At 40.1% G+C, this 14,388-nt stretch overlaps 2 protein-coding genes across 4 annotated transcripts in view; both read left to right on the forward strand.

The window, feature by feature from the left end:
- LOC112015380 (acetyl-CoA acetyltransferase 2) overlaps positions 1-9,393 on the forward strand; it is a 9,857-nt gene extending 464 nt beyond the window's left edge. The window contains exons 1-14 of one of the 3 annotated variants that reach the window (XM_065777619.1): positions 3,265-3,403; positions 3,802-3,900; positions 4,037-4,210; positions 4,310-4,415; positions 4,987-5,125; positions 5,997-6,074; positions 6,161-6,226; positions 7,188-7,273; positions 7,400-7,499; positions 7,585-7,695; positions 7,773-7,814; positions 7,955-8,041; positions 8,305-8,390; positions 8,970-9,393. In XM_065777619.1, the coding sequence (XP_065633691.1) occupies positions 3,358-3,403; positions 3,802-3,900; positions 4,037-4,210; positions 4,310-4,415; positions 4,987-5,125; positions 5,997-6,074; positions 6,161-6,226; positions 7,188-7,273; positions 7,400-7,499; positions 7,585-7,695; positions 7,773-7,814; positions 7,955-8,041; positions 8,305-8,390; positions 8,970-9,003 (1,254 nt within the window). In that variant the 5' untranslated portion in view covers positions 3,265-3,357 and the 3' untranslated portion in view covers positions 9,004-9,393. Of the gene's footprint in view, positions 1-3,264; positions 3,404-3,511; positions 3,640-3,801; positions 3,901-4,036; positions 4,211-4,309; positions 4,416-4,986; positions 5,126-5,996; positions 6,075-6,160; positions 6,227-7,187; positions 7,274-7,399; positions 7,500-7,584; positions 7,696-7,772; positions 7,815-7,954; positions 8,042-8,304; positions 8,391-8,969 lie in introns of those variants that run through there. The other 2 variants (XM_065777621.1, XM_065777620.1) reach the window with 2 other exon arrangements.
- Positions 9,394-11,229: 1,836 nt separating this feature from the next.
- Positions 11,230-13,704, forward strand: LOC136069278 (uncharacterized). Its single transcript, XM_065777588.1, has 3 exons — positions 11,230-11,482; positions 11,589-12,577; positions 12,669-13,704. The coding sequence occupies exons 1-2, from the start codon at positions 11,230-11,232 to the stop codon at positions 12,317-12,319; spliced, it is 984 nt and encodes a 327-aa protein (XP_065633660.1). The 3' UTR covers positions 12,320-12,577; positions 12,669-13,704.
- Positions 13,705-14,388: the final 684 nt, after the last annotated feature.

Raw genomic sequence — 14,388 nt, forward strand, 5'->3', positions numbered from 1 at the left:
TGTCTAGTACCCAGGTATAATGGTGTGATTAGTTTTCCCACAGGCTTGGGTCCGAGGACCATGCAATGCCTTGGTTCTGTCTATCACTTCTATTTTTCTGTAAGTATCTAGTTTCCCCATAGGTTCGAGTCCGAGGACCATGCAATACCTTGGTTCTGTCTAGTACCCAGGTATAATGGTGTGATTAGTTTTCCCATAGGCTTGGGTCCGAGGACCATGCAATGCCTTGGTTCTGTCTACCACTTCTATTTTTCTGTAAGTATCTAGTTTCCCCATAGGTTTGAGTCCGAGGACCATGCAATACCTTGGTTCTGTTTAGTACCCAGGTATAATGGTGTGATTAGTTTTCCCATAGGCTTGGGTCCGAGGACCATGCAATGCCTTGGTTCTGTCTACCACTTCTATTTTTTCTGTAAGTAGGGGTTTGTCCTCGGACCGCTTTACTGGAGACGATTCCTCCTTGGGTCGGATTATGATCTTTACACGTGGCGTTGATCTCGCCTCCAGCTCAAGCCCCCATCTTTTTCATTTATGAAGCGTCCTTTGGCCGTTCGTATTCCGCGCTTGACGCTTCGGTGCGCGAGACGCGCCTTCATTAATGTCCTCGTGAATTAACACGAGTCCAACGATCTACGGCCCCCTTGGAATTTGGTAGCTTCATTATTAGCCCTGCTGATAACTCTCTTTTCGAATTCTGCATGAATTAATTCTCACCGACCCTCATCCTCTATATAAGTCTTTCTGGGGGGATGGTTTCTCCATACTCCATGAACCTTCAAACACAAACAGAAAGAACAAACCCTTTCTGCCCCCCAAGCCCCTTTAATAACCCCGCCGGAATTGTGATTGGAGTTGGCAAATATGGGGCGGCTTTGGGCGGGTGTGAGGACATCCGTGCCAAGAGCCATTATGGCCGCAGCCCCCACTGGGCTTTCGGTGCGGCAGAATCTAGGCGTAACCCCGATGGCGCCATACAAGGTGGCCCGGAGGGATGTCGTTGAAGTACCTAATGTCTCTACTCGGAGCGCACCCCCGACGAAGGAGACGTGCGAATTCATATCATGGGCGGTGCTCGAGTGTTGCCGTCTCCAATGGCCAACTCTCGTGAGGACTGGAGAGAATCAAGGGAACATCACGGGGGAGGGCGTCCCGGAGCCCCTGCATCTGCTCCTTGCTTTGTTCAAGCTCCGCCGCTCCGAGAAAGGAGTTGTTGGTGGCTTTGAAGTGAGCCAGTCTCAGCCCCCTTCCGCCCTCTTATTGTCAAGTTCTCCCATTCTCTTGGTGCCAATAAGGGAACGGGTTGACACTTCCCTCTAGCTAGTTCTAGGACGGGTCCGCCTGGGCCTCTGATTGTAGAATTAGCTTGTAAATTTGTTTGTAAAACACGCCTGCCTGAGCCTCTGATTGTATTTTGTACTTTTCTATTTATGAAATAATATCAAGATTTCTCTTTTCGCTATCAAATCTTCCATTTTCTTGCGATTTTTTTTTTTATTTTTTTTATTTTTTTTTTGCGTCGCCAACCTACTGTAAAACGACCACTTAGAACAATCGCCTGGTGCACCGGCCAGCGCACTAATCCTTCCCACAGACGGCGCCAATTGTAGGGACTCAATTTAGATTGGACCCAGAGTATGAATGAGTTTTCAGCCCAACAAGCCCAAACAATAAATTTTTAGAGAGTGGATCGAAGGTTTAGGTGCTGGCCGGCGTTCCGGGAGCATGAACTCTCTTCTTTTATAAAAGAAAAATACTTAGAACTATTAACAACTGGGGGATGCTCCTCGGCCATGGGCCGATGAGCCCTTTTTCTTCTTTTTTCCTTTCTTTTTCTCTCCCTCTTACTTTAATCGCTCCTTTTTATATAGTCTTCATTGTCCTATCTCGTTCTTCCATCTGTTGATCATCCATTCGCCTTTTTTCTGACCGTCCGTCATATCAGAGGCCTTATCAACACTCAAGTGGTTCACACTGATCAACGTCGCCCTGCTAAGGGGTTGCATCCCCATTAATGCGGCTAGAGGGGTTAGGTGAATGCATTAAGTGTGGAGGTGATAGCTTGCTCTGGGCTTGTCCCTTCTCAAAATTATCCTTAGTATGCCGAGGACGAAGAGGTCATCGGCGTGGATCCAAAAAAGAGTCTCTCCCCAATTTAGCCTTGGATAGTCATCCTTCCTCGGCGCGGGCCTTGGACCTACTACAGGGTGGGCTGAAGCTATCAGGACCACGGGCTCCACACATATAATTATCAATCACAGAAATTTTAAAATACCTAGAGTGGAATATGGATAATGATATTCATTATAAAGAAGAAAAAAAAAAAAATCAAATAAGGATAATGAGAGAAAGACAAAGTTGGGCCCCACGGCCACGTGGACAGATGCCTATTGCGCTTGCCAATGTCGAATGAGTTCCATACTTTCCATCAATGTTAGAAACAAGCAGACGTGCACATCTCTATGATTGACAAGCAAACAAAATATCTAATTTTTGCATTTATTTTTTGACGTAAATACATTTTAGTCTTTAGATTTTATTTTATTTTTTTCATTTTAGTCCTTATATTTTATTTTTATTACTTTTAGTCTCTAAACCAATTAACGCGGAACATTTAAGTCTCTAAAGCACCATTCCGTTACCAAACAAATAGAGAAAGCTGATATGGTTGACGATTAATAAAATAATGATTTTTTTTTTTTTTTTTTACACATGGACCAATAAAATAACGGGAAAAGCTCACATGAAGCACTTACCAAGCAATCTGGCATGAATGTCTCCTGAAATTCCTCCTGTGACGGCGATGAGTGGATGAGTCTAGCCGAAGTGGTAAACTGGGAGTTTTGGTCATTTGATTCCAAGCAACCAATGTTCGTGGATGGATAGGAATTCGGACATAGGTCACTTTCTCATTGTTGGTAGTTTTGATGGAGAGGCAACTCATCAATTGGTTGAGATGGTCTAGAGGGAGTGGGTGGTCGTGGGGAGGGGAGAGTTGCATGGGCATAGGATTGAGGGATAGGTGATGAGGACTCATCATCGGTGATAGTGAAAGCGGGAGGTCCAAGTTGGTTAGCGTGAGTGTCATGGAATCTTGGTTAGATGAGGGGGCTATGTGGGTGAATGGTTGAACTCTGTTTTGGGATATATGAAATGAGGACTTAAATGCCCCGTGTTAATTAGTATAGATACTAAAAATGGTAAAAATAAAATGTAAAGAGTAAAAAAAAAAAAAAATCAAAATATAAAGACTAGCATTTACGCTTTCTTTTTTCCGAATCCAACCATAATATCATAACCCTTTCTTGGCTCAAATCTCATTTCTAAGTACAACTACTCTCTTTCTCGGACCCTCCGAAAATGGCTCCTCTCTCAACGGCATCCTCAGACTCCATTAAACCTCGAGGTTTATTTATTTATTTATTTTCTCATTTTACAAGTTCGTTTAACTCTTGGGTTTTGCTTTCTATCTTGAAATAATCTCAGTTCCTCTGTTTTTATATGATTCAATTACTGGAAATTAAGCCACACCCACAATTTATCAAGCTCATACCAAGATCATAAGAGATCAAAGTTTCAATCTTTTCTACTTATTTTGGGTATCGGGCTAATCATTTGCTATGATTTCAATTCAAAGAAAAGGTTTACTATTACGATTTAAGCTTTTTTGTGTGTGTGTGTGTGTGGGGGGGGGGGGGGTAATTCTCATGTCATTGCAGTTGTGGGGGGTAATTCTCATATCATTGCAGTTTTCTTCCATAGTGTTTTTATTTATTTTTTAATTTTTTAATTATTGGACTACAGATGTTTTTATTGTTGGTGTTGCACGTACACCAATGGGTGGATTGCTTGGTACCCTTTCATCGTTGTCAGCTACCAAGCTTGGGTCTATAGCTATTCAATGTAATTACCACTAATTATCCTTTATATTATGTCTCTTTTATTTTTGTTTCTTCAAACTATGTATAGTATTCCAAATTATAACGATTTTATTGGGGGTTAATATTGTGCCTTGTGATTGTAATTTATCAATTTGTAGGTGCTCTTAAGAGGGCAAATGTTGATCCTTCACTTGTGCAAGAGGTTTTTTTTGGCAATGTCCTAAGCGCGAATTTAGGCCAAGCTCCTGCTAGACAGGCTGCGTTGGGTGCAGGGATTCCTAATTCTGTGATCTGCACGACTATTAATAAAGTTTGTTCTTCGGGGATGAAAGGTTCACTCTTCTTTAAATTGAAACTGGTAGTTTCACTTTTAGTAGAAAACTTAGAAATGGCATCGAGTGGTGATGTGTTGTTTATCTTGATTGTCTCAGCAACAATGCTTGCAGCACAGTCTATCCAGTTTGGTGTAAATGATGTTGTTGTGGCTGGTGGAATGGAAAGCATGTCTAATGCGCCTAAATATCTAGCTGAAGCAAGGTTAGCCTCTTTGTCATTAACCTTTACTTATTAGTTTATTTCATGTTGCTTTTGTACTACTCATTCATATACTAGGAATTTGGAAGTACATGCTTGTAAAAAACTTGAGGAGACCTCTAAAGTGTTATGATAGGATCTTTCTCATTGCAGCATATAGATATACATGATATACAAGCTTGGAGGGTATGCCCATCTTGGTAATTAAATATTAATTTATTCAATTATAATATGGAGAAAGTGAGATTCGGTGATTCTGTCAGATGTTTGTCCGAGAAAGAAACATAAAAAATTTTTCATTTTGGAACTTTCAAGTTATATATGATATGATTACCTATCCAAAAATAAAAAATAAAAAAAAATAAATAAAGAAGCTATACATGATATTTTGTTTATCTAAACCATATTGTCTCATTTACTTGTTTGGTCATGCTTCTAGTTCTTTGCTACTTTTATGTAGCTGTTGCCATACAAATGGACCTGACGTCTTGTGTTGCCTTACCTTTGCATACAATTGTTCCTATTTTAAGTAGACAGAATTATCTTTGTTATCCATTCTGACTCCTATGAACAGAAAGGGATCTCGATATGGACATGACACTGTTGTTGATGGAATGGTGAAAGATGGACTTTGGGATGTGTACAATGACTTTGGAATGGGAGTTTGTGGTGAAATATGTGCTGATCAACATGCTATAACAAGAGAAGAGCAGGTAGTGTACTGTGGTAATTGGCCAATTTAAATTTCATTACTTGGAAACACACCAGTGCAACACACTACTTGTGCAGCAAAACCAACAATACAACAATATCAGGCCAACAGACTAACAAAGACTGCATCAGTAACTAACTAACCACCACAAACCAGATCTTGATCGAGCACAGAAAAAGGAAAGTGCTGCAAAGGATCCTGTTTTGGATGGTGTTTTTACATATTTACTCCAAGATAATATGCCTCTAACGTAAACAAATAACTCTTTAAATCACTTATTCTTCAGAACACACCTAGGCATCATGAACCCTTCCATTTCTTTTGGCCCATAAGTGGTAAATAACTCCTGCCTGGCTAACTTGCAGATGACTTTCTGAAAATTTTTACTCTTCAACTTCTTCAAAGCCCAAGCTAACTCAATAATCCGGTCTCCAATCTTCCCTTTATTTTATAAGGCATCTTCTCTAGCTCTCAGCATCCCTTCCCAGATTCTTTCAGAGAAAGAAAACTTAAAAAATATATCATCCCTTGATTCCAGCTTGCTTCCATAGAAGGAATACAGCAGATCACCTTGATATCCCAGAATTTTTTTTTTTTTGAATCAATATATGATTCAACGAATCGATATTTTGTGAGTTTAAAGTTTAAACATCTGTCTTGATGATATGCATAAAAGCATTTTACAAATAAGAAAAGAAAACAATGGAAGAAAATTTTTGCGATGCTAGTTTATGGTCTAATTGCAGTAATGTGTTTTATTTAATGTTGTGTTTCCCATTATTATATTGGCTGGTTTTCTACTTGACTTTAAAAAGTAGTTTGCATAAATTTGTTTCTCTTCTGCTACATCCTTTTTTTCCCCCTTCTTGCAGGACAATTATGCTATTAGGAGCTTTGAGCGAGGAATTTCTGCACAGAATGCTGGTGTGTTTGCATGGGAAATAGTTCCGGTGTGCTTTCTAATTCCATTCCAAGCAGGAGAAAGTTCTCAGTCTATGGTATCAAGTCGTTATCACTTGATAATTCTGTTATGCAGGTTGAAATTTCTGGGGGAAGAGGGAAGCCTTCCACGATTATTGACAAGGATGAAGGTTTAGGAAAGGTGAATACAACAAACGGCAATGGTTGATTTATGTGAACTTTCATTCTTTAAGCTATATAATGTGAAGTTGTAGATAGCTCCTCTCAATTGTTCCTCCTACCTTTTTGGTGGATTGGAATGGTCATCATTAGCTGAAGGTGCTGCCATTTCACTAATTGGACTACAGGAATTTAGCTAGTAGAGATAAAGCTATTTGTGTTTAGGTATCGGCAACTTTAGCATCATCAGTGCCACAAAAAATAATGGTAAAGAGAAGCTGAGATAATGGCTTCATTGCTTGTCCCATCTCAGGTTATTGGAGGCAGTGAGGCACAGCTATTTATTTTTCTCTTAGGTGCTGAATTTAATTAAATTACCACCAAGCTCCCCATTGAAATAAAAAATAAAAATAAAAATTAGTGTTCATAACATATTTTTACTCATGTTGTGGTTCCTTGGTTTTCCAAGTAAAAAGGGCCTTAGTATTACTTAGAATGCTATAGGCTGCTGCGAAGGGGAAGGAAAGACATTTAGGGAAAATTTAGTTTTGAAATAAGATACTTTTTTATTCATGTCATATTTTATTTTACTCTACTTTTGGAATCCTAGAGTCAAAAGTTTTTGGAGGTCTCTATGTCATTTCTATTAGAACTATGGTTAAATGATTAAATTTATCATTTCTTAATAGTTTAAGTTTTTGGGAGAATTAGTAATCTAACGTGGTATTAGAGTAGAAATCCCTAGTGTTGGGTCCACTTTTTAAGGGGAGTTTAGGCCTACACGTGAGGTGGAGTGTTAGAACTATGGTTAAATGATTAAATTCATCATTTCCTAATAACTTAAGCTTTTGGGAGAATTGGTAATTTAACAATGTCCTTGTTTTATATTGACCTTTTAGCCTTCCTCCGCACAATTATTAACTAACATATTGATTTTTGTTCAAATTTAACCCTTTTCCCCCATTTCATATGTACCATTGTAGTTTGATGCTGGAAAACTGAGGAAGCTGAGACCAAGTTTCAAGGAGGCTGGGGGTTCTGTTACTGCTGGAAATGCTTCTAGCATAAGGTATCTCCCTATATCTCTCTCTAATGCTGTAATATTTTTGTTGTATAATTTGTTTACTTCCTTGTATTGGTGTTGAAGTGAATTCCCTATCATTTGACTCTGGGTTGGTGCTGTTATGACGGACAGTGATGGTGCAGCTGCATTAGTGCTAGTGAGTGGGGAGAAGGTTCTTCAACTAGGGTTGCAAGTAATTGCAAAGATCAAAGGATATGCTGATGCAGCTCAGGTACTCTAAAGAATATTATTGGTATTTGGCTTAATTTTGATGACACTTACTGCAAATTAGTGCTAAAACAAGATTGTGTGTGTAGGCACCCGAATTATTCCCAACAGCTCCAGCCCTTGCAATACCAAAAGCTATTTCAAATGCTGGTTTGGAAGCTTCTCAGATTGATTACTATGAAATTAATGAAGCCTTTTCTGTAAGAATTTGTGCTATTGTTCTCTGTTACATTGAGCTTTAATTTGCTAGATATGTGTGCTAAACTCTTCCCTGCAGGTTGTGGCACTTGCCAATCAAAAGCTGCTTGGTCTTAGTCCTGTGAGTCTTCAAGTAACTCGGTTGTTTATTCTAACTTGTAGAATTGACTTGTATATAGCTGTTTTATTCTCTAGTGCATTGTAAAAATTACATCAACTCTATACCATTATAAAGTTATTGCCTCTTTACTTTGAATGCAGGAAAAAGTTAATTTACATGGTGGGGCTGTATCTTTGGGACATCCACTAGGATGCAGTGGAGCTCGTATTTTGGTCACATTATTAGGGGTAATATATGAATGCTATCTTTATTTGTTCTGTATGCCTAGTTAGAAATGGTTTGACCAAATATTATTACATAGCTCTCTCTCTCTCTCTCTCTCTCTTCACATAGTGGTGAATGTGGCCGCAAAGCATTCCTCTGCCTTGCTTCTCCAATTGAAACCATTTGGGAGATGAGGAATCTTTTGTAGAAATCAAGTAGCACTCAATGTTAATCCACTTCATTTTGTTTTTATTTTTTGAGCTTATTCAAAAAGGAGTTGTTGCAGGTGTTGAGACAAAAGAATGGGAAGTATGGAGTTGGTGCTATCTGCAACGGAGGAGGAGGAGCATCTGCCCTGGTTCTTGAGAGAATGTAAGAAATTTTTACATTGTTTTTCCATTTACATTTGGTACGGCAGATGCTCAATTGATTACTTTCAGAATTTCTAGTCCTTTGAATTAGACATTCCTCTGCCTGTTATGCTTATTGTCCCGACTGACTTTTAGAAGCTTTAGCTTGTGGGATTGTCTTCTCTACTGTTACTGATATTTGATTAGATATCTGAATGATGAATCAAAGAGAATTCAAAGAGGTATAAATCATACCTGCTCATAATTTTTCTGAAATCGTCAATAAATTGCTTTGATCGGATACTCTTGTTTCATCATCCCCATTTTGACCTGATATTCTTATTACCACCATCCTATATTGTCATCCCTAGTTTCTAAATTTTGAAAGGTATGGAATTGTAGAGTTGTCTTCTCTTCCGTTGGTGATATTTGATGAGATAGCTTATGACTAACCACAAATAATTAGAACAAAATAAAACCTATTGAATTATTGACCTGATATTATTGTTTATCACTTTTTCCTCTGAAGAAAAGAAAGTTTCAATCTCTCCCCATAATTTAAAAGTTCCTAGAAGTCATGAAAGAATTTTGCATCTTGCAGGCCAGCTGCGATGGTGGGACTTTCTAAGCTGTGATGCTGATTTTTTCTCACATTATCCTATATTTATGCAGTTTTTCCCCCTTTTTCTATTTTCATTTCGGGATTTATTTTTATAAATAAAATAAATTGTATAAATAACTTGTACAAAGATAGAAAGGGGAAAAATGGAGTATATCAACTATATACCCATAATTTCCCTTATTAGATCAATAGCTGTTTTAACATTTGTTATTGAGTAACAAAGTAAAAGTGTGTTGTATCAAGTCTTTTTAAGAAATATGCTTAAGTAGTGGAAAAAAGTGTTGTATTGTATCAAGTCTTTTTAAGAAATATGCTTAAGTAAAGTGTGTTGTAACAAAGATAGTTGTTTTCTATTTTCAGTTCTAAAATTTATTGGAAAAAGTTTGTTCTATTTTTGGATGAATTCATAAGTTCAGGCTTATTATGTTCTGTTTCTTTAATGTCTATTTCTCCTTGTGTTTGAATGTAGTGGATTTAGTGTATAGCCTGATGTCTAGCATAGGGATGGCAATTTTGCCCCGCCTCTACCCATTTCGCCTCATGCAGGTTTTCCCGCCCCGCAAAGGTGGTCGGGTGGGGATGGGTTTACACTTTTTACACCTGTCTCGCCCCGCATTAATAAGGGTTAAATTGTAATTTTTTCATACATTAAAACCCTACTATTTAAATAAAAATATCATCAGCTTATTTTATTCTACCTAACGTGGTTCTCTACTTTTTTTTTTTCTCTAGCAAAGCTGAAAATAAGGTACCTGTAGGGACTCAATTTGGATTAGACCTAGAGTATGAATGGGTTTTTAGCCCAACAAGCCCAAACAATAAATTTTTAGAGCATGGGTACAAGAACTAGTACCGTTTGATAGGAAATGGTATACTCATCAAGTAACAAGGGATATTTTAGGTTCATTCCTTGAGAAAAACTCTCTTCGGCTCTCTTTCAGTCCGTCTCCCTTTTCCTTTTCTGTTTCTTCTCTGAAAAGTCCTCTTTTATTTCATTCGTTTCTATGTTATATACTCCGTTCTCCCCTCCGTTTCCATTGTACACGTGTAGTTCTTATCGTGGGAGCTCCTTTCTGTCCCACCCAGCACCTACCGAAACTTTCTGCTTAGTGGCCATAAAGCTGCTTAGTCACTGTTCAGGTATCACCTCCATATTAATGCGGCCAGAGGGTTAGCTGGAAAGCATTTAATGTGGAGGTGATGGCCTTGGAAGATATTTGCTACCTTCCCCGACTCCTCCTTAGCTTTATACCCAATTTCCAGTTTAGATACAACTTTGCGGAGTTTCCTCAATAAAATGAAAGTTACATTCACCTCGGACTTTGGTGTCCTCGGACATGCGTTATGCCGCCGTATACAATATCCACTCCTTTCTCCTATATTATCCATTTAATAATAATAAAAAAATTTTAAGCTATACTTGGATAACTAAGCGTCCTCGGATTGGACCGTTGGGCCCCGAGCCCACTTCTGAGGATTACTATATCTTTTTAACTAACAGGCCTCACAATAGCCTATCAAAATCTCGCTTTTTGCCACCTCGGGAAAAAGGGAGATTTTGATATCCAGCCTTCATTTATTTCGTAGGTTTCCCCCGCTTTCAGAATGTCTTTTTGTTTGCCCAAGGCACGCTCCTGACATTTCGGTGTCATAAGCACGCCATTATTAAATGATAACTGCTCTGTTGTCCCACACGTTCAACGACCTGATGCAAATCTAACGGTGGGGGATCCTTTGCATTTATGGGCGGGGTTTTTTCCGCTCCCACTTTCTGTGCCCTTATAAAGTGCCTTTCAAATCAAATCTTTCTTCAGTTACAAATTACTCCCTCTCAGCACATATTCATTGAATCTGTCTCTCTCTCATTACTCCACGCTCTCATAAATACTTAGAGCCCGTCCGAGGAGCTTATTTTCCAAACCTGTAAGTTTCCTTAACCCTCCCTAGTTTTCCATTTTCTGTATCATTTTTTCTCTACTACTGTTAGAAAATGGGTAGATTTAAGTATCTAGTTGATTCCGAGGAGCAAATAGAATCATTTAGGGCTAAGTATAGGATTCCCTCAACAGTGGGTATGAGATACGCTTCCCCCCAAACTTGGTTGCGCGATAGAAAAACGGGGGAGGTAGTCATCCCCATGATAGCTTTTATCGAGGGAGGGATGACTATCCCGATGGGTAGTCTGACGAGAAATTACCTCAGGTTCTTTAGATTATCTTCCACACAGTGCGCCTCGAATATGTTCAGGGTGCTTGGGAGCATAGAGGCTTTAAACGCCTTGTACAATTTAGGTTTGACCCATCACGATGTGAACTGGGTATATAACCTCAATCATTTGAAGGATCAGGGATATTACCTTAAGTCTAGGTACCCTGCGGTAAGATTGATCCAGTGCCTCCCTACCTCAAACAAGGGTTTTAAAGACGATTTCCTTATTTTCTCCGGGGAGTGGCATGATGGTTTGCCTTGCTCGACTGAAGAGGGACAACCAGGTGGGGTTCCTAGGATGTACGCCCCTGATAAGTCAGATTAATTTTTTAATTGAAGCAGTTTTTATTTCTAACAAAAATTTCTTTTTATGTTTTAATTATTTTGCAGACAAGCGCGCCACTAGACGCAATTTCAGGCTGATCAATAGGGAGAGCCTAGATAGAATTCTGCGGTCTGAGGTGTATGTGAATTCCTCCGACGGCCAATTAAGAGCAGCACACTTAATACTCAAGTACGACCCTGCTTCAAAAGCCTTTCAGGCTCCCAAGTACGTGATAAAGGCAAAAGATCCTCGGCTCCACCGTATCAGTGTAGCCTTTGAGGGATTCATTGTTCCTGAGGGCACCCTTATTCCTGAAGGTGTGTCCTTCACTGAACCATCGCCTAAGGCCATTCCTTCTATAGGAGCTTCATCATCACGCTCCGTTCCCCAAAAAGTGAGAGAGGGAGAAGAAGAAAAAGAAAAAGAGGCCGAAGAAGAAGAAGACGAAGAAGACACCTCGGGAGGACTTGTAGAGTTGCCTGATTCTGCCGACGAATTTGAAGTTTTTGACCAACCCCAATCTCCTGAGGTGACTTCTAAGAAAATGGTTATCCAAAGGAGAAGTCAGAGGAGTTTGAAAGACGTAATTGAGGGCCAGTCTGGCAAGGTGGTGGAAAAGCAAGTTCAGGTCAACCCTCCACCTCTCCTCTCTTCGCCTCCTAAGTCACCCCAACCAACTGTGACTGAGCCTAGTGATCCAAAGAGGAGGAGAGAGCCGAAGGGCAAAGAAGTGACGGACGCAGGGAGGACTCACACTACCAGTGAGGGTGAGGACCAAAGAGCTGCTAAGCAGTAGAAAACAAGTCATGAGTCACAACGAGGGGTGGATAAAACAACCACTCAGTCCTCGAATCCTGAGGCTTGGCTCCCAGCCCCTATGCTCGATAAGAGGCCTCTGAGGGAGGATGCTTCAATTAGGGACTTTAGTGGCGGATTTGGGTGCCGAGTCGCCTCAGCATTAGAGGAAACACTTCTTCTTCCCAGGGACATGGCTGAGCTGAGAGCGATCAAGAAGGACAAGGTCTTTCAAAATACCAAAAGATATTTGGGCATGGTACGACGCTTTTACCGTTACATTTTTATTATTATTATTATTATTATTATTTTTTTTTTTGGTTGCGTATTTCTAACTCCTTTTTCTCTAGGCCGTTCAAGCCACCTTCAGGCTGGAGGAGATAGCCGAATCCTACTACAATCAAATAGACGAGGAAAGGAAGAAAAAGATAACAGCTGTACGCACACTGAATGCTTCCGAGCAAAACATTGTGCAGCTGAAGAAGAAGTTAGCAGCCGAGGAAAACGCTCGGAAGAGTGCTGATTCAGCTCTGGAGGGGTTCCAAAGACAGGTCGAGGACCAAGGGCGGCTTCTGCGTGACGCCAACGCCCAGCTAGCAACCTCTAAGGAACAGGTGCTGGCCCTGCAGAAACAACTGGAAGAAGTCCAGAAGCTCAGAGATTAGGCTGAGAAAGCCAAAGCCGAGGTTGAAAAAGAAAGAGACGTCGCTGAGCAGCAGGGTTACAATGTGGGCGTTGCCAAGACAGAGGACACTTTCCGAGCTGAGGTGCCCGTCGTGTGCCGGGAGTACTATGCCTTGACCTGGCAAGAGGCTCTCGACCGAGCTGGAGTTGAATCCTCCTCAGAGTTGAGGAAACCTGAAAATATCTACTTCCCCCCAGCTATTCGGGCCTCCACTCCCTCTACTCCACAAGGGGAGGTATCTTTTATTGTTGCTGAGCCACCCAAGGAAGTTCAGACTCAGGCTCCTCCCACACTCAATCAGCAGGAGCAGTCACCAGTGCCTGAAAAAGTAAAGGATCTATCCTCGGCCAAAGAAGTAGCAGGGCTCAAAGACGGAGCGGCCTCTCACACTTTTGAACAGGCCTTAGCCTTAACTACCCTGCTTGCTGGAGACGCTCCCATGGCGCAGGAAAAGAACGTTCCTCCTGAGGTAGCTGGCAAAGCCCCTCCCAAGCTCCAAATAAAGTTAACCAAATAGTTGCTTGTAGTCAAATTTCTTTTAGTGTCCTTTTTATCTCATTTTTCCTTCTTTCCCCCTTTTTTTTAAAAAAATCCTTTTAAGGATGTTCCTGGTTGCAACGCGTAGTTCTTTTTGGCCAGTTATAAGAGATATTTGGGGTTTCGTTTATTACCTATATAATTTCATGTATGATTGTTCTTTATTACTTACGTTTGTTTATGTACTTTTCTTATGATCTCGGACTGTAAAAAGGATGAAATTTGACATGATAGGGAAGAATCATAACTTTATACTCGATTATTGAGAACTCAACGCAGGCTATAACAGTGACCTCCACGGCCTTATAAAGGCTCCCTGTAACATTCATTAGAAAATTACACGTACCTAGGATAGCATTTTTACATTTCATTCAGAGGGGTATTGATCCCCTTGAAATGCTTTAAGTGATGCTCATAGCATTTACTTCGATATGCATCTCTAGTCACACGAACCCCTTTCAGAAGACCTAGATTCCAAGTAAGTTTGATGTCTAAATAGTTTGTTATAGCTTGATGTCTAAATAGTTTGATGTCCGAGGACCTGACATGACTTAGCTTCTGTTTAATACTTACATTCATAGTGTACTAATTTCCACTAAGTTGTGGTCCGAGGACCTGACATGACTTAGTTTCTGTTTAATACTTCCATTCATAGTGTACTAATTTCCACTAAGTTGTGGTCCGAAGACCAGACATGACTTAGTTTCTGTTTAATACTTCCATTCATAGTGTACTAATTTCCACTAAGTTGTGGTCTGAGGACCTGACATGACTTAGTTTCTGTTTAATACTTCCATTCATAGTGTACTAATTTCCACTAAGTTGTGGTCCGAGGACCTGACATGACT

The sequence above is a fragment of the Quercus suber genome, unplaced genomic scaffold, assembly GCF_002906115.3.
Source record: "Quercus suber isolate HL8 unplaced genomic scaffold, Cork oak 2.0 scaffold_160, whole genome shotgun sequence".
In the NCBI taxonomy this organism is placed as follows: Eukaryota; Viridiplantae; Streptophyta; class Magnoliopsida; order Fagales; family Fagaceae; genus Quercus; species Quercus suber.

Excerpts from the sequence above, each read along its gene's own strand:
- LOC136069278 (XM_065777588.1), top strand. The coding sequence starts at position 11,230 with ATGTTCAGGGTGCTTGGGAGCATAGAGGCTTTAAACGCCTTGTACAAT. Across the intron at positions 11,483-11,588 it reads GACTGAAGAGGGACAACCAG|ACAAGCGCGCCACTAGACGC; the intron begins GTGGGGTTCCTA and ends ATTATTTTGCAG.